This window comes from Salvelinus fontinalis, chromosome 37 (genome assembly GCF_029448725.1).
Source record: "Salvelinus fontinalis isolate EN_2023a chromosome 37, ASM2944872v1, whole genome shotgun sequence".
Lineage (NCBI taxonomy): Eukaryota > Metazoa > Chordata > Actinopteri > Salmoniformes > Salmonidae > Salvelinus > Salvelinus fontinalis.
The window spans coordinates 18,063,308-18,080,234 of NC_074701.1; the positions used below are offsets into that span (position 1 = coordinate 18,063,308).

Here is a 16,927-nt window from a genome sequence, read left to right on the forward strand (position 1 = left end):
ATCAGCGCTGTGAATACCGAAAACCAAATTAAGCATTCAATGAAAAGAACACCTTCTCTACAATCAAACATGGCGAGGTTTGATAATATAGTGGGGTTGCTTTTCTGCCTCTGGTACTAGAGGCCTTGAACACGTGCAAGGCATCATGAAATCAGCAGATTTTCAAGGTGTTTTAGAGTCCAAAGTTAAACCGTGTGTCCAAAAACTGGGTTTCCATTGAAGGCTGTGGATCTTCCAGCAGGACCAGGCCCTAAACACGCATCAAAACGCACCCAGGAATGGATCAAGAAGAAACGCTGGACTGTTTTGGAGTGGCCAGCGAAGGGTCGATATCGGAATCACATCCAAAACCTTCGGCGAGATCTGAAAGCAGCAGTTGGTAGAGGGCACCACTCATACAAAGAAGAATTAGAATTAGATTTAGGAATGATGGATGCCACTGTGTTCATGGGGACCTTCAATGCTGCAGACATTTTTTGGTACCCTTCCCCAGATCTGTGCCGACACAATCCTGTCATGGAGCTCTACAGACAATTCATTCGACCTCTTGGCTTGGTTTTTGATCTGACATGCACTGTCAACTGTGGAACCTTATATAGACAGGTGTGCCTTTCCAAATTGCTGAGGACTTTTTTATTTAATACATTTTAGAATAAGGCTGTAACGTAACAAAATGTCGAAAAGGTCAATGGGTCTGAATACTTTCCAAAGGCACTAATTGTCCGCAACTGTATAAGTTACACACAGTATATTGTATCCCTGTGCAGAAAAGCTGTGGAGACTGCAGACAAACTGCAAGTACTGTAGAACTACTAATAATGATCAATAGCATTACCTGCTCTTAGTCCCAATAGGCCTCTTAGGACCGTAACACTGTTGGCTCAGTGTGTGTATAATTATATTCTCATATCATCTCTGAAAAAGAAAGGTATTGCTGTGATGCATTGGGAAATATCCCCCCTCCCCGTGTTCCCAAGACAGAATCCTGGTTCACATTACCCATAAGCACTCCACCTTGCGGTTGAAGGCTCCGTTGCGAGACAGACGCCGCATACTTTAAATATGTTCAAACATTGCATTGTCTTAAGTCCAGCCAGAGTCCGTCGAAGAACAGGAAGTGGCCAAACTACAGAAGATTAAAATATTGAGGGCTTTATGGGATAGCTAGCAACTTGTAAACAATGACCCATTCCTATAAGTGAGCACAAATTTAGTAGTCATGTTAAATAATACACATTAGCTGTGAGCCAATTATATTATATGAGAGTTGCTTCCTGTTTAAGTTGATTGTGATGGTAATGAAGTTTGTTTTTGATGATAATTATTAGGTGGACGTTGCAAGCTACAATGGTATCTTCAACCTAGCCTAGCTAGCTAGCTGCAGTGCAGGCAAGCTTGACTTGCTATAAAATTAGAGAAACAAGTTGAAGAAAAAGTAACTAAACAAAACATGTTTTATTATCACTTAAAACAATATTTATCCTGTTTTGAATAAAATAAATGCTATCTTTGACAATAGACAGGGTCTCCAACATCTTGCGTTACAAACACTACTCTTGTCCGTTATGTAGTGGGGCAAGATTCCGTCAAGATGACGTAAGGCGAAATGAAATATGTCACGATGTAAACAGGGCATGAGACATCCTACCTGCTACATTCAACAAGGGTGACCCTAAGCCGTCCCTCCACCAATCCTGAGTCCTGAACGGAGAGGTCCAAGTCACAGGCGGAAGACCCGATAGGTGGTTGCACTTGGAACGGGAAAAAGGGTTTGTATCTGTAAAAAAACACATAACAGACAATGATTAAATTAGAAAATGGTTGTCCATTTGTTGTATACTGCTAGTGATTTCAGTGTGAACATAACAACAGAGGGATTCAACACTTCATTGAGCAGTGTTTGACAATCTATGCATAGGCCTTTGGCTTTTCCACTGGGGGAAGAAAATAACAGAGCACTTGTGATCACTTCCCTCAAATCCCAAACACTACTGTATCAGCAATTTGATTCAGCGATTAAGCATTGCTTAAAACACTTCTTCTTAGTTCTGCTTTTCTAACCACCATACTGCTGGAGAAGTTGAGAAGCAAAGCCCTGAGGACATCCGGTGCTAACTCGCTACTGTCTACGTTTCAGATTATGTGCTCTTAGCCCACGGCAATAGTTTAACAGACACAGAACCGGTTAGCGTCTCTGCTTTGTCATCATCCTCAGGATTGTTTCACTTGAGTGACTGAACACGGGCTCAGTGATAAGGAGATAACCAACTGACTAAAATGTATGCTAAAGCTGCTATTGACTGCTTCATCACGACACCTACACATCAGCATAGGCACAAAGTAGGCTGAGTTGAAAAAGTAAAGAGGGATGGATGATGAGGAGGAGGATGGTGAGATGAGGAAAAGTGGGGGAGAGATGGAGAAGAGATAGTGTCTTCAGAAAGTATGCATACCCCTTGACTTATTCCACATTTGTTGTGTTACAGCCTGAATTCAAAATGGATTAAATCAATCTCACCCATCTACACACAATACCCCATAACGACAAAGTGAAAATATGATTTAGAAATGTTGGCAAATTATTGAAAATTTAATTCAGAAATATCACTTGCATAAGTATTCACACGGCGGAGTCAATGCCTTGTAAAAGCACCTTTGGCAGCGAATACAGCTGTGAGTCTTTCTGGGTAAGTCTCTAAGGGCTCGATTCAGATTAAGGGCCCAATTAAGCCATGTAAATGGGACACAATTCCCTTTTATGCACTTTTCTCTCTATGCGTATTATGACCTTGAACTTAAGCATGAGAATGGCATTCTATTGACCTGCTATTAATTTTGGGTGTGTCTACAAATTCGCTGTATTCTGACCTTGACTTAATTCCCTAATAATTCCACCACCTTACACACAAGGAAACCATGAATAAGGTCTAGTGAACCTACCGGTTCCAAGTGGGAAAAGCATGTTCTCTCTTTTTCTTTTTCGATAGAAATAACACCATTCTCCTTTAACTGTTTGAATAAGGGAATTGTAAATATAAATGACACATGCTTTAGATAAACTACATGACCAAAAGTATGTTGTTCCCCGGTACCAGTCGGAAATGTTATGTAAGTATGCACTACATGGCCAAAAGTATGTGGACACCTGCTCATTGAACATCTCATTCCAAAATATTGGACATTAATATGGAGTTGGTCACCCCTTTGCTGCTAGAACAGCCTCCACTCTTCTGGCAAAGCTTTCCACTAGATATTGAAACATTGCTGCGGGGACTTGAGGTACAAGAGCATTAGTGAGGTTGGGCACTGACATTGGGCGTTCAAGACTGGCTCGCAGTCAGCGTTCCAATTAATCCCAAAGGTGTTCGATGGGGTTGAGGTCAGGGCTCTGTGCAGGCCAGTCAAGTTCTTCCACACCAATGTCATCAAACCATTTCTGTATGGACCTCACTTTGTGCACGTGGCATTGTCATGCTGAAACAGGAAAGGGCCTTCCCCAAACTGTTGCCACAAAGTTGGAAGCACAGAATCGTCTAGAATGTCATTGTATGCCGTAGAGTTAAGATTTCCCTTCACCGGCCTCCCGGGTGGCGCAGTGGTCTAAGGCACTGCATCGCAGTGCTAGCTGTGCCACCAGAGACTCTGGGTTCGAGCTCAGGCTCTGTCGCAGCCGGCCGCGACCGGGAGGTCCATGGGGCGACGCACAATTGGCCTAGCGTCGTCCAGGTTAGGAAGGGTTTGGCCGGTAAGATTATCCTTGTCTCATTGCGCACTAGCGACTCCTGTGGCGGGCCGGGCGCAGTGCACGCTAGGTGTATGGTGTTTCCTCCGACACATTGGTGCGGCTGGCTTCCGGGTTGGATGCGCACTGTGTTAAGAAGCACTGCGGCTTGGTTGGGTTGTGTTTCGGAGGACAAATGGCTCTCGACCTTCGTCTCTCCCGAGCCCGTACGGGAGTTGTAGCGATGAGACAAGACAGTAACTACTAACAATTGGATACCACGAAATTGGGGAGAAAAAGGGGGTTAAAAAATAATAATAATAAAGATTTCCCTTCACCTATGGGCCTAGCCCGAACCATGAAAAACCGCCCCAGACCATTTTGCTCCTCCACCACCACAGTTGGCACTATGCATTCGGGCAGGTAGTGTTCTCCTGGCTTCTGCCAAACCCAGATTCATCCGTCGGATTGCCAGATGGTGAAGCGTGATTCATCACTCCAGAGAACGAGTTTCTACTGCTCCAGAGTCCCATGGCGGCGAGCTTTACACCACTCCAGCCGACGCTTGGAATTGCGCATGGTGATAGGCTTGTGTGCAGCTGCTCGACTATGGAAACCCATTTCATGAAGCTCCCGAAGAACAGTTCTTGTGCTGATGTTGCTTCCAGAGGCAGTTCGGAACTCAGTAGTGGGTGTTGCAACTGAGGACACAATTTTAACGCGCTTTAGCACTCGGCGGTCTTGTTCTGTGAGCTTGTGTGGCCTACCACTTCGCAGCTGAGATGTTGCTGAGATGTTGTTGCTGCTAGACATTTCCACCTCACAATAACAGCACTTACAGGTGACCGATGGCAGCTCTAGCAAGGCAGGAATTGTGACGAACTGAAAGGTGGCATCCAATGACGCTGCCACATTGAAAGTCACTGAGCTCTTCAGTAAGACCATTCTACTGCCAATGTTTGTCTATGGAGATTGCATGGCTGTGTGCTCGATTTTATACACCTGTCAGCAATAAGTGTAGCTTAAATAGCCAAATCCACTCATTTGAAGGGGTGTCTACATACTTTTGTTTAAAGTGTATATTTTAGCTTATAAATCGCTGGGGACAAATGTGAAACAGTAAGGTTTATGAAATGCTGTGCCACAATGCATCATTTAAATTGTATGGCCTTTTAACTTGCAGGGATGGGCATTCTCAAATCTCTTAATTATAGGCTACCCCGACTTTCTCTTTCTTATTTGAATCATGTAAAATTTGCGCCACTATCAGTATCGACCGTCAGTAGGCCTAATAACCACACATAATCAACTGCAAATTTACTGTTAGTTCCCTTCAGCTGGTATAGCTTACATTATCATTCCATTTAATTACATTGTTTCGTTTACCTTAATTTGCTTCCCCTGTAAACGCAATCACGGCCAGTTGGTTATTGCTAAGGATCATTACTAACAGTTAATTTTATTAAAAAAAGACGTAGGCCAATTAAATCATTATGAAGCAGAGTGCAGACCAGGCGTAACAGTTTGAACCCGCAGCATAGTGCAATACGTGGCTGTGTCATCACACAGTTCCATGGTTAGTGCAGGCAATAGACTATAGATAGAATAGGGTATAGCCTACTAGTGTACACTAGCCTCCCTGTTAGAATTCTATGTACACTAATCTTCCAACATCTCCATGGGTTAAAGAACTGAATTTGGCAATTTTCAGAATGAATCAAACCACCGTTTTTTCTTTTGTGCGTAAAGGCTCTCCAAACCTGTTTATGATTCATAAATACTTTCCCAACCTTTTTAAAATCTGCCAATTGGTGCTGACAGATAGCTTACTTTTATTGATCCCTAATATTCTGAAACGGTTCTGTCGATATGTTCTATTGAGTCTGTAGACAAAATTCAAGCAAAGGTACACCGTATTGATGGGTGGTCTCTGATCCACCTCTAAGCAGACGACACCATTCTGTATACTTCTGGCCCTTCTTTGGACACTGTGTTAACAACCCTCTAGACGAGCTTCAATGCCATACAACTCTCCTTCCGTGGCCTCCAACTGCGCTTAAATACAAGTAAAACTAAATGCATGCTCTTCAACCGATCGCTGCCTGCACCTGCCCGCCCGTCCAGCATCACTACTCTGGACGGTTCTGACTTAGAATATGTGGGCAACTACAAATACCTAGGTGTCTGGTTAGACTGTAAACTCTCCTTCCAGACTCACATTAAGCATCTCCAATCCAAAATTGAATCTAGAATTGGCTTCCTATTTCGCAACAAAGCATCCTTCACTCATGCTGCCAAACATACCCTTGTAAAACTGACCATCCTACCGATCCTCGACTTCGGTGAAGTAATTTACAAAATAGCCTCCAACATCCTACTCAGCAAATTGGATGCAGTCTATCACAGTGCCATCTGTTTTGTCACCAAAGCCCCATATACTACCCACCACTGCGACCTGTACGCTCTCGTTGGCTGGCCCTCGCTTCATTTCTCGTCGCAAAACCCACTGGCTCCAGGTCATCTACAAGACCCTGCTAGGTAAAGTCCCGCCTTATCTCTGCTCGCTGGTCACCATAGCAGCACCCACCCGTAGCACGCGTTCCAGCAGGTATATCTCACTTGTCAGCCCCAAAGCCAATTCCTCCTTTGGTCGCCTCTCCTTCCAGTTCTCTGCTGCCAATGACTGGAACGAATTACAAAAATCTTTGAAACTGGAAACACTTATCTCCCTCACTAGCTTTAAGCACCAGCTGTCAGAGCAGCTCACAGATCACTGCACCTGTACATAGCCCATCTATAAAATAGCCCAAACAACTACCTCTTCCCTACTGTATTTATTTTGCTCCTTTGCACCCCAGTATTTCTACTTTGCACACTCATCTGTCAAATCTACCATTCCAGTGTTTTAATTGCTATATTGTATTTACTTCGCCATCATCATCATCATTTGTCAGCAGCATACCACCCTGCATACCACTGCTGGCTTGCTTCTAAAGCTAAGCAGGGTTGGTCCTGGTCAGTCCCTGGATGGGAGACCAGATGCTGCTGGAAGTGGTGTTGGAGGGCCAATAGGAGGCACTCTTTCCTCTGGTCTAAAAAATATCCCAATGCCCCAGGGCAGTGATTGGGGACACTGCCCTGTGTAGGGTGCCGTCTTTCGGATGGGACGTTAAACGGGTGTCCTGACTCTGAGGTCATTAAAGATCCCATGGCACTTATCGTAAGAGTAGGGGTGTTAACCCCGGTGTCCTGGCTAAATTCCCAATCTGGCCCTCAAACCATCATGGTCACCTAATAATCCCCAGTTTACAATTGGCTCATTCATCCCCCTCCTCTCCCCTGTAACTATTCCCCAGGTCGTTGCTGCAAATGAGAACGTGTTCTCAGTCAACTTACCTGGTAAAATAACAGTAAAATAAAAAATAAATAAATAAAAAATGGCCTATTTATTGCCTTTACCTCCCTTATTTCACCTCATTTGCTCACATTGTATATAGACTTATTTTCCTACTGTATTATTGACTGTGTTTGTTTTACTCCATGTATAACTCTGTTGTTATATGTGTTGAACTGCTTTGCTTTATCTTGGCCAGGTCGCAGTTGTAAATGAGACCTTGTTCTCAACTTGCCTACCTGGTTAAATAAAGATGAAATAAATAAATAAATTGAAAGGGACGTCTTAAGATAAATGTACTGAAAACCCTATTTAATTAAAAATCCACAACAATATATATTTTTTAAAGGTACTTTTGAATACCAACTACTGAGAAGTGCATTGGAAAGGCGTAATTTACTAAGCTGGAATCTGGCCTAAAGAGTTTTCCACAACTGGATTCTGCAACATTGGCCCATTATTCTTTTCAGAATTCTCCAAGCTGTCAAATTGGTCATTGATCATTGCTAGGCAACCAGTTTCAGGTCTTGCCATAGATTTATGTCAAAACTGTAACTCGGCCACTCAGGAACCATCACTGTCTTCTTGATATGCAACTACAGTGTAAATGTGGCCTTCTGTTTTAGGTTATCGTCCTGCTGAAAGGTGAATTCATTTCCCAGGGTCTGGTGGAAAGCAGACAACCAGGTTCTCTTCTCCGATTTTGCCTGTGTTAAGCTCCATTCCGTTTCTTTTTTATCCTGAAAAACTCACCAGTCCTTAACGATTAGCATACCTATAACATAAAGCCACAACTATGCTTGAAAATATGGAGTGTGGTACTCAGTAATGTTTTGTATTAGCCCCAAACATAACACTTATTCAGGACAAAAAGTGAATTACTTTGCTACACTATTCTGCACAGGCTTCCTTCTTTTCACTGTGTCAGTTCGGTTAGTATTGTGGAGCAACTACAATATTGTTGATCCATCCTCAGTTCTCCTATACCAGCCATTCAACTCTGCAACTGTCTTAAAGTCACCATTGGCCTCATGGTGAAATCCCTGAGGGGGTTTCTTTCCTCTCCAGCAACTGAGTTAGGAATGCCGCCTGTATCTTTGTAGAGACTGGTTATATTTATACACCATCCAAATTGTAATTAATAACTTCACCATGATCAAAGGGATATTCAATGTGTGCTTTTTAATATACCAATAGGTGTCCTTTGCGAGGCATTAGAAAATCTCCTTGGTCTTCATGGTTGAATCTGTTACAAATTCACTGCTCGAATGAGGTAGTAGGGCTAGGCAGTATACCGTCTTTTACTATATACCGGTATTTATGCACGGACTGGTTTGGGTTTTTACTACCTTCTATAATGGTATTTGAATGTTTAGTTTGTTAAATGTGATACGCCGTGTGTAAAGTCCATTTTTATAGTTTACTCCGCTACTTGAGTCATCCCTCTCCGCTCTCTCCACGCAGCTTTCCACACAGACCTAGTCCTACCCCGTCACTGAAGTAGCACATTTGTTGTTGCTTGACCACGAGACACTTTCAGTCTGCAGCACATGCAACAAGTTTGATGACAACGCTGTTGTTTGCACTATGGTCTTAGTATAAATCCACAAGCGTTCTATAATTACAATATTAGTTTGTGTTTCTTACATCTGCAAACAGCTAGTTTGTATTTTATTAGCAAGTTAAGCTAAATCGTGTTAGACACTAATGTTAATCGCTAGTTTTATATCGACGGCTAGCTAACTAGCTAATAAAAGTACTTAGTCAGAGCAAACGTAGCTACCTAATACAGCCTGATACCAGTACTGGTGGAGGCTTATATCAGCATGTTGTTTGTGCAACAGTACCTTCTAAATCAAACAGGAATAGGCGAAGCATGTTAGCTATGTGAATAAAGATTTAATGTAGCCAAAGATTATAGGGTCCCCTAGGAAACACTCAACATCACTTTGGTTCGTACCTTGTCACAATAACTCGTCCATGTCATTTTTTTCATTCGTTGTCATGTCAAACAAACAAAGTGCCCCCTATTATTTACATTCTAACTATAGAATTATAATAAACATTTTATTTCCATGATTCCAAAAGGTCACCCAACTGTTTTGATCTAAATTGCAACATTTGGTTAAAAATAAGGCCTAGTATTTTTGCCCATATCGTGGCAGTGTGGAAATGATCTCAAATGAGTGCAGGAAATGCAGAAATTGATGGAAATTATTTTAGGTTCAAGTTGAATTGAACAGTATAAAACAATCAGAATGGAGAAGGACCCATTGAAATAATTTTGAATATATGTGTTGCTACCCTAGGGCCACGCACTACTCATGAAGCAAATTTAGAGCTTTTATTAATAAAAAATTAGAAAAATACAGTATATACAGTGGGGAGAACAAGTATTTGACACATTGCCGATTTTGCAGGTTTTTTTACTTACAAAGCATGTAGAGGTCTGTAATTTTTATCATAGGTACACTTCAACTGTGGGAGACGGAATCTAAAACAAAAATCCAGAAAATCACATTGTATGATTTTTAAGTAATTAATTTGCATTTTATTGCATAACATAAGTATTTGATACATCAGAAAAGCAGAACTTAATATTTGGTACAGAAACCGTTGTTTGCAATTACAGAGATCATACGTTTCCTGTAGTTCTTGACCAGGTTTGCACACACTGCAGCAGGGATTTTGGCCCACTCCTCCATACAGACCTTCTCCAGATCCTTCAGGTTTCGGGGCTGTCGCTGGGCAATACGGACTTTCAGCTCCCTCCAAAGATTTTCTATTGGGTTCAGGTCTGGAGACTGGCTAGACCACTCCGGGACCTTGAGATGCTGCTTACGGAGCCACTCCTTAGTTGCCCTGGCTGTGTGTTTCGGGTCGTCGTCATGCTGGAAGACCCAGCCACGACCCATCTTCAATGCTCTTACTGAGGGAAGGAGGTTGTTGGCCAAGATCTCGCGATACATGGCCCCATCCATCCTCCCCTCAATACGGTGCAGTCGTCCTGTACCCTTTGCAGAAAAGCATCCCCAAAGAATGATGTTTCCACCTCCATGCTTCACGGTTGGGATGGTGTTCTTGGGGTTGTACTCATCCTTCTTCTTCCTCCAAACACGGCGAGGGGAGTTTAGACCAAAAAGCTCTATTTTTGTCTCATCAGACAACATGACCTTCTCCCATTCCTCCTCTGGATCATCCAGATGGTCATTGGCAAACTTCAGACGGGCCTGGACATGCGCTGGCTTGAGCAGGGGGACCTTGCGTGCGCTGCAGGATTTTAATCCATGACGGCGTAGTGTGTTACTAATGGTTTTCTTTCAGACTGTGGTCCCAGCTCTCTTCAGGTCATTGACCAGGTCCTGCCGTGTAGTTCTGGGCTAATCCCTCACCTTCCTCATGATCATTGATGCCCCACGAGTTGAGATCTTGCATGGAGCCCCAGACCGAGGGTGATTGACCGTCATCTTGAATTTCTTCCATTTTCTAATAATTGCGCCAACAGTTGTTGCCTTCTCACCAAGCTGCTTGCCTATTGTCCTCTAGCCCATCCCAGCCTTGTGCATGTCTACAATTTTATCCCTGATGTCCTTACACAGCTCTATGGTCTTGGCCTTGTGGAGAGGTTGGAGTCTGTTTGATTGAGTGTGTGGACAGGTGTCTTTTATACAGGTAACGAGTTCAAACAGGTGCAGCTAATAAAGGTAATGAGTGGAGAACAGGAGGGCTTCTTAAAGAAAAACAAACAGGTCTGTGAGAGCCGGAATTCTTACTGGTTGGTAGGTGATCAAATACTTATGTCATGCAATAAAATGCTAATTAATTACTTAAAAACCATACAATGTGATTTTCTGGATTTTTGTTTTAGATTCCGTCTCTCACAGTTGAAGTGTACCTATGATAAAAATTACAGACCTCTCCATGCTTTGTAGTAGGAAAACCTGCAAAATCAGCAGTGTATCAAATACTTGTTCTCCCCAGTGTGTGTGTGTGTGTGTGTGTGTGTGTGTGTGTGTGTGTGTGTGTGTGTGTGTGTGTGTGTGTGTGTGTGTGTGTGTGTGTGTGTGTGTGTGTGTTTCCTGTAGTTCCCATCTGGCCAAATATATATATAATATTTGGCCATATCACCCAACCCTATGAGGTAGTCATTAAAAAAATCATTCTAAACACCATTATTGCACACAGAGTGAGTGCATGCAACTTGTGTGACTTGTTAAGCAAATGTTTATTTAGGCTTGCCATAACAAAGGGGTTGAATTCTTAGTGACTCAAGACATTTCCATCCAAACATTTGTAAAATATTGCGGGGTATTGTGAGTAGGCCAGTGACAACAAATCTATATTTAATGCATTTTAAATTCAGGCTGTAATGTAGAAAATGTCAAGGGGTGTGAATACTTTGATGGCACTGTGGATGCGAAATGGAGGAGATGCTACAGGAGCATCTACTGGAGGCCCACGGTTCCATTGGGCATGTGGGCAGATTGATAATCTGATCCCAGCAGGGCAGGGATTTCCTAACAGATCCTGGGTGTTTCCTGCTCTCGCTCCACAGCAGGAGGACTGACCTCAACCAGTGTGGGGTGACACACACAGCTTGGCTCTCCATCTCTCTGTCTCACCCTAGTTCACACACTGACCCACTCATACAACATGATGTCCTCCAAAACATTTGGTCCCAGCACTGTGACTTCCTCTATTGGGTGTGGTCATTGGCTAAAAGCAAAATTAAGGCCAATGATTAAACAGTAATGAAAATCCTCATTGTAATTATGAACATCATGTTGATTTGGACTACACGCCTGTCTCTACTATTTTTGGCCCCTCGTGCCATTTCTAGCCTGAAGCCTCTGGCATTCTATACCAGAGAGGATTTTGTGTAACTGTTCATTAATAAAATGCTAGATATGAGACAGATGGCCTAACCACAGAAATAAAATATATATAAATTCTAGTTATGAGCCTATTCTACATCCAAAGATTATATTTGTTTTCAAGATGAAGTGTTTTATATGGATGCCTCTACAATAGCTACCACTTTGATAATTTTTTTCCTAGCGTTTTTCAAATCCAGCATCTTGAATTCCTATTTATTCCATGTTGACATACATAGCAGCTTCTCTGTCATGCTTCAACAGGTTGTCCAGAGAGGTCAAACAACAAGATGGAAGAGAATGGTACCACTACCAGATTCAGCTTGCAGCATCCCAGCCCTGGCTGTACCCTCCATGTTCTTTGGGTACTGAACAAAAGCAGAACCATTGTTCAGGGCTCAGTTCCTTTAGGCTCCTTTGTGGTTGTCAGCACACTGTCTCCAACACATTTCCACAGGGAGAAAATAGAAATCCAGAAGAGGAGGAGAAGAATGTGACAGGGGAGACATTCTGAAGGACTTCGCTGGCTAACTCCAGGGCAGCCTGTTTTTTAAACCGGCAACATTCATCTCCTGCTAAACTCCAAGATGAACAATGTCTTAGCATGTGAGAATGGCTAAACAACACTTCATTAGTCCTTATATATGATGAGTAGCAGGCTATGATCTACAAAAGGTAGACTAACTCCCTAAATGGACAGTATACTTTCAAATCAAAGCCCGTCAGATGTTTGGTGATTGGCTAATTATACTGTACGTTGTACAACCAAATGTTCACATCAGCAGTTGACACTGTAGTGCGCCTCCGTGGTCATGAATGAACCCAGTTCCAAAACCACTTATCGCACATAGGCCACACAGGTCTACATTCTTAAATCACAGTTAACATTCCCTCGATTGCACAGACAGTGCAGGTCAGAGTGGAAGAGGCAGCTCAGCTCAGTAACATTAGATGGGCAATGATTAGGAGAACATGGCAGATTATTAGGCATGAGGGCTTGACAGCACCATTCCACGACAAAGTCATCTTAATTGGTAAACAAGTTTGCATTTTGTCTCGGTGCAAGTACAAGCGGGCAGACGTGGCCTATCACGTTCCACAGACACCATTAGCCTCATCAAAAAGCCTCTATTAAAAATGCATAGGGCACATCCCTATCCCTTTGGCCTACATGCATCTTGCATTTAGTTTCTTTACAATTATCCATTAGATTAGGCCGTCACAAATACCGTACCCTGTCACAAAAGCTAACACCACCTAATTGCTGAAAAGAAAACATGCATATGACAATGTAAACCAAACATGATTGTTGCTATAGGCCTAGTCTCTTATTAAAATATTATCAATAATTGTTTCTTGTATCGAGGGATCTAAGGATTGCCTTGTTTCTAGTGGTTGGGCTTTAGAGCCTTTAATAATTAAGTAGGACGAAAGCAAGTCTCAACCACAACAACCATGGGGGTTACAGTAGAAGTGAATATCTCGTTCTGAGATGGACACAATACAGTCCTTGAATAAGTTTGGCCAAATATTCCTTGTATTCTGTGCTTGGCGTCTCCCATAGACCCGGTCCGTTATGGCAGCTCAGTAGTGCTGAGCGATTAGTATTTTTAAAGTCAGTTGAGATTCCTTTAGATTATTAAAAAATAATCACACTCTTTGATTCAATAATTTTTTGTAAACACTAAAAGCACTAGGCATTATGTGGGTTGAACACTAACACAGAAAAAAACTATTAATGAAAGTCCCATGATGGTAGTGACTTCCCATTACTGCTTATCACTTATTAACCATCATTTATTCACATGACTTCACTTGAATAAAATATTTCAGTTGTGTATACTTTATTACATTTGTTTAATTTGATGACTATCATTCTGTCCCAAGTCATCTCATCTTTATAGAGCTGCTGCATACGCTGTCGGACAAAGATACTATTTTGTAGTTCTTCAAAGTAAATTAAGCATACATTCTGCGGTCTCTTCTGTAGCAAGCGTAAAAACAAACATACCTGACAAGTAGGTGCGCAGTGGATTATGGTCATTGTAGTTAATTATCACATTTTCCACTCTACACTATATAGAATTTTGGCCTGTTGGAAACTACAACTCCATACTCGCACAGTTCAGGCTGAATCTGATTTATCTCATGAGAAACTGTGCAACGTGCGCATTGAGCTCACATAAAAATAAAAAATAAAATGGAATTCAAATAATTTACCCAATTAAAAAACGAAAAATAACCAACATTTTTGCTAATTGCTCAGCTAATGAGAAGTCAAAAGCTTTCTGAACAATGTTCCGGCCAGACATTCCTTTCAGTAAGGAAACTTGATTCTTTAAATCAGAAAGCTCTTAAAAGATTAGCCAAGGCGTAGATTTGTTTTCTATGAAAACGATTTGTGCACACACAAGGACAAGAGGAATGTACTTGTAGGCTCCTACATTGGTAAGGAACAACTGGATGCAACAGTATTGGTATCTTATTCATTCAAGTGCTAACAAGCTAACATACAGTAACTCTCAAAAGATGAATATTTGTACAAACCAATAAACATGTAACATCAAAATGAAAATGGAAAGGGCAGTCTAAATAAATGCTGATGGCAGTAATAAAACAGTAACAAATAGCTCTCTGTTGGGCTCAAAGCATTTAAAAGGCTACATGAGAATATGGCCTCTTCCTGCTATGAAACCACAGATTAACTGTCTGATTTAGATACCACAAATCCTGATGTCAAACTAGGCCGGGCTTTGGTAAGCCATCCCCAAAACCTGATCGAGACAGCCCAGGTGTTCCGTGTCAGCAGATTTAATTTGCGATTATGTACCAACTGCCTGGGTTGCCTACGAAAGATCTGCAAACTCAAAAGCTTAAATTGTCCTGATGTATCGGTGAGCATTAAAGTCTATTTTGGGGGGACTGGCACAAAACATAGCCAGGCCAAAGTTCCAGGCAATAATCCTAAAATGACCATGAGGGATGAACGTGAGAGGGCATGATACGCAGAGTTTATATGCAGTAAAACGCAGAACTCTGATGGAATAGCCAAACGCATTGTGATTCTCCTAAATAATGTATGTGAACTATATTACACAGCAAAGCAGACAAAAAAATCCCTACTCTACTTAAGCTGCATTTTCTGTAAAGGTATCAAGTCTCAATATGAGAAGAAGCATGTCTGGAAAATGGGGTAACCTCAATTATTTATGTTATAAAAATGGACACCAACTGTTCAACACCCCAATGCCCTAACAAAATCAGGGAGCACGTGTGTGCAATCATAAGCTTGTAGCATGTGTTTAAAAGAGTGTAGAATAGCATTTGCTGCAACTTAACTGAATAATTACATGCATGCTTCTTAAGTTATTACTGTATTCTCAGACGAAATGTACTTTTTCCTGCTGTATCTCCTTCCCTCAGCTACGAGTAAATTCTAGTATCCCCATTGCTTATGCTCAGTGCCCAAGCAACAGTAAGATCATAAGATGTTACATTACAGACAGAAATCTTGAGAACCTTGGAGTTGAAACGGGTTGTGCAGATCCATATTTAATAGACAGTGAGTTATCATGTCACTTTAGAAAGTAAAGCATTTGGCCAGGCCCCCCCAAAAAACAACAAAGAAGCTTTGCTCCAAATTTCAAGCAAAGAAGTTATTCTCTATCAGGATGTCATGAACATGTACTGCAGTGGACTTTGTGTATAACTACAGGGCTCCTTTTCAACACATTAGCAATCAAAGCTTTCAAAAGTATTATTGATTAGAACCCTGACCATCAGTCATTAACACACACTAATGCAAGAGCATGCAATATGTCGTTCTATTGAAAGAGGTTGGACATACTGTAAGGGGAGATTTAAGAGATGGACTTTGCCCTCCCACACCATGGACCTCACGAAACGATATCACGATACTTAGGTGCCGATACTACAGTACATGTATTGCGATTCTCAAAATATTGCGATTTGATAGTGTGATTTTATTTCAATGTTCCAAACATATTGCTCACCATATGTCTGCTGCAGAGAGACAAGAGAGAGCCATGAGAAAATTCGTTTTGATCCGTCAAGGAAATATAAGTGCTGAAAAAGAAAAATGGTCTCCCTATTTAAAAAGATGTAGAACAAGCTATGAAGGGAAAATACTGGGGTTTTAGCACAGGTACAGCCAACTAGCACAAAAATAATATTGTGATATTGTCAATATGACACATCGTCCAAAATAATATCCCGATACGCAACTGTATGAAGTGCATTATTGCACCAAAATGGTGGCTTTCTGGCTAGAGGCTGTAGTATTACTTCCAGCTTCATTGTCTTATTAACCTATTTTCTCCTTCTCTGGGATCCAACAGAACAGCTAAACAACAATGACAGCTCAATCAATGAAGGGTATGAAGCAGGGTTGTCACGATAGCAGTATCACGATACTACGATACCTGATGTTCCATGGCAAAAATAAAACTACAAAGCAGACTTAAAACTCTTTGGTCCTTTAGGTTTTTTACAGTATGTAAAATAGTTATATAGCTTGGAATACAAAAGTGATTCTGGGTGACAACATAAGGCTGATTGTTTCCAACATTAGGACTGTTTTCCCTCAGGAAATGTAATCCTCTTCATGTTTTGTATCCTTGCTGCGCGCCGCACAAGCAACCTCCGCACGCTACCGCTGCGTGCAAATGCCGCAGCTCATGAAACCAACACTTTACATGTGGCATTTATATTTTTTTTGTTCAGCGTAGTTCCTGTTTATACTGATCATTTTGTTTATGAAATATTAAGTGATTAAAACGAGTCAATCTGTTATCAAATCGGTAACAGAGTGCCTGAAAAATCAGTAACAGTATGATTGCAATTGAATTGGCCACAATGGGAAATCATAGTAGTCAAAAACCAAAGTTGCAGTAGAGTGCAGCAGAACACAGTACAGCA

The 16,927-nt window shown here is 41.7% G+C and overlaps 1 protein-coding gene across 2 annotated transcripts in view; it reads right to left on the reverse strand.

The window, feature by feature from the left end:
• LOC129836288 (PDZ domain-containing protein 8-like) overlaps positions 1-16,927 on the reverse strand; it is an 80,271-nt gene that overhangs the window by 51,582 nt on the left and 11,762 nt on the right. For both annotated transcript variants that reach the window (XM_055902236.1, XM_055902235.1), the window contains exon 2: positions 1,649-1,777. In XM_055902236.1, coding sequence (XP_055758211.1) covers positions 1,649-1,777 — 129 coding nt within the window. The remainder of the gene's footprint in view (positions 1-1,648; positions 1,778-16,927) is intronic.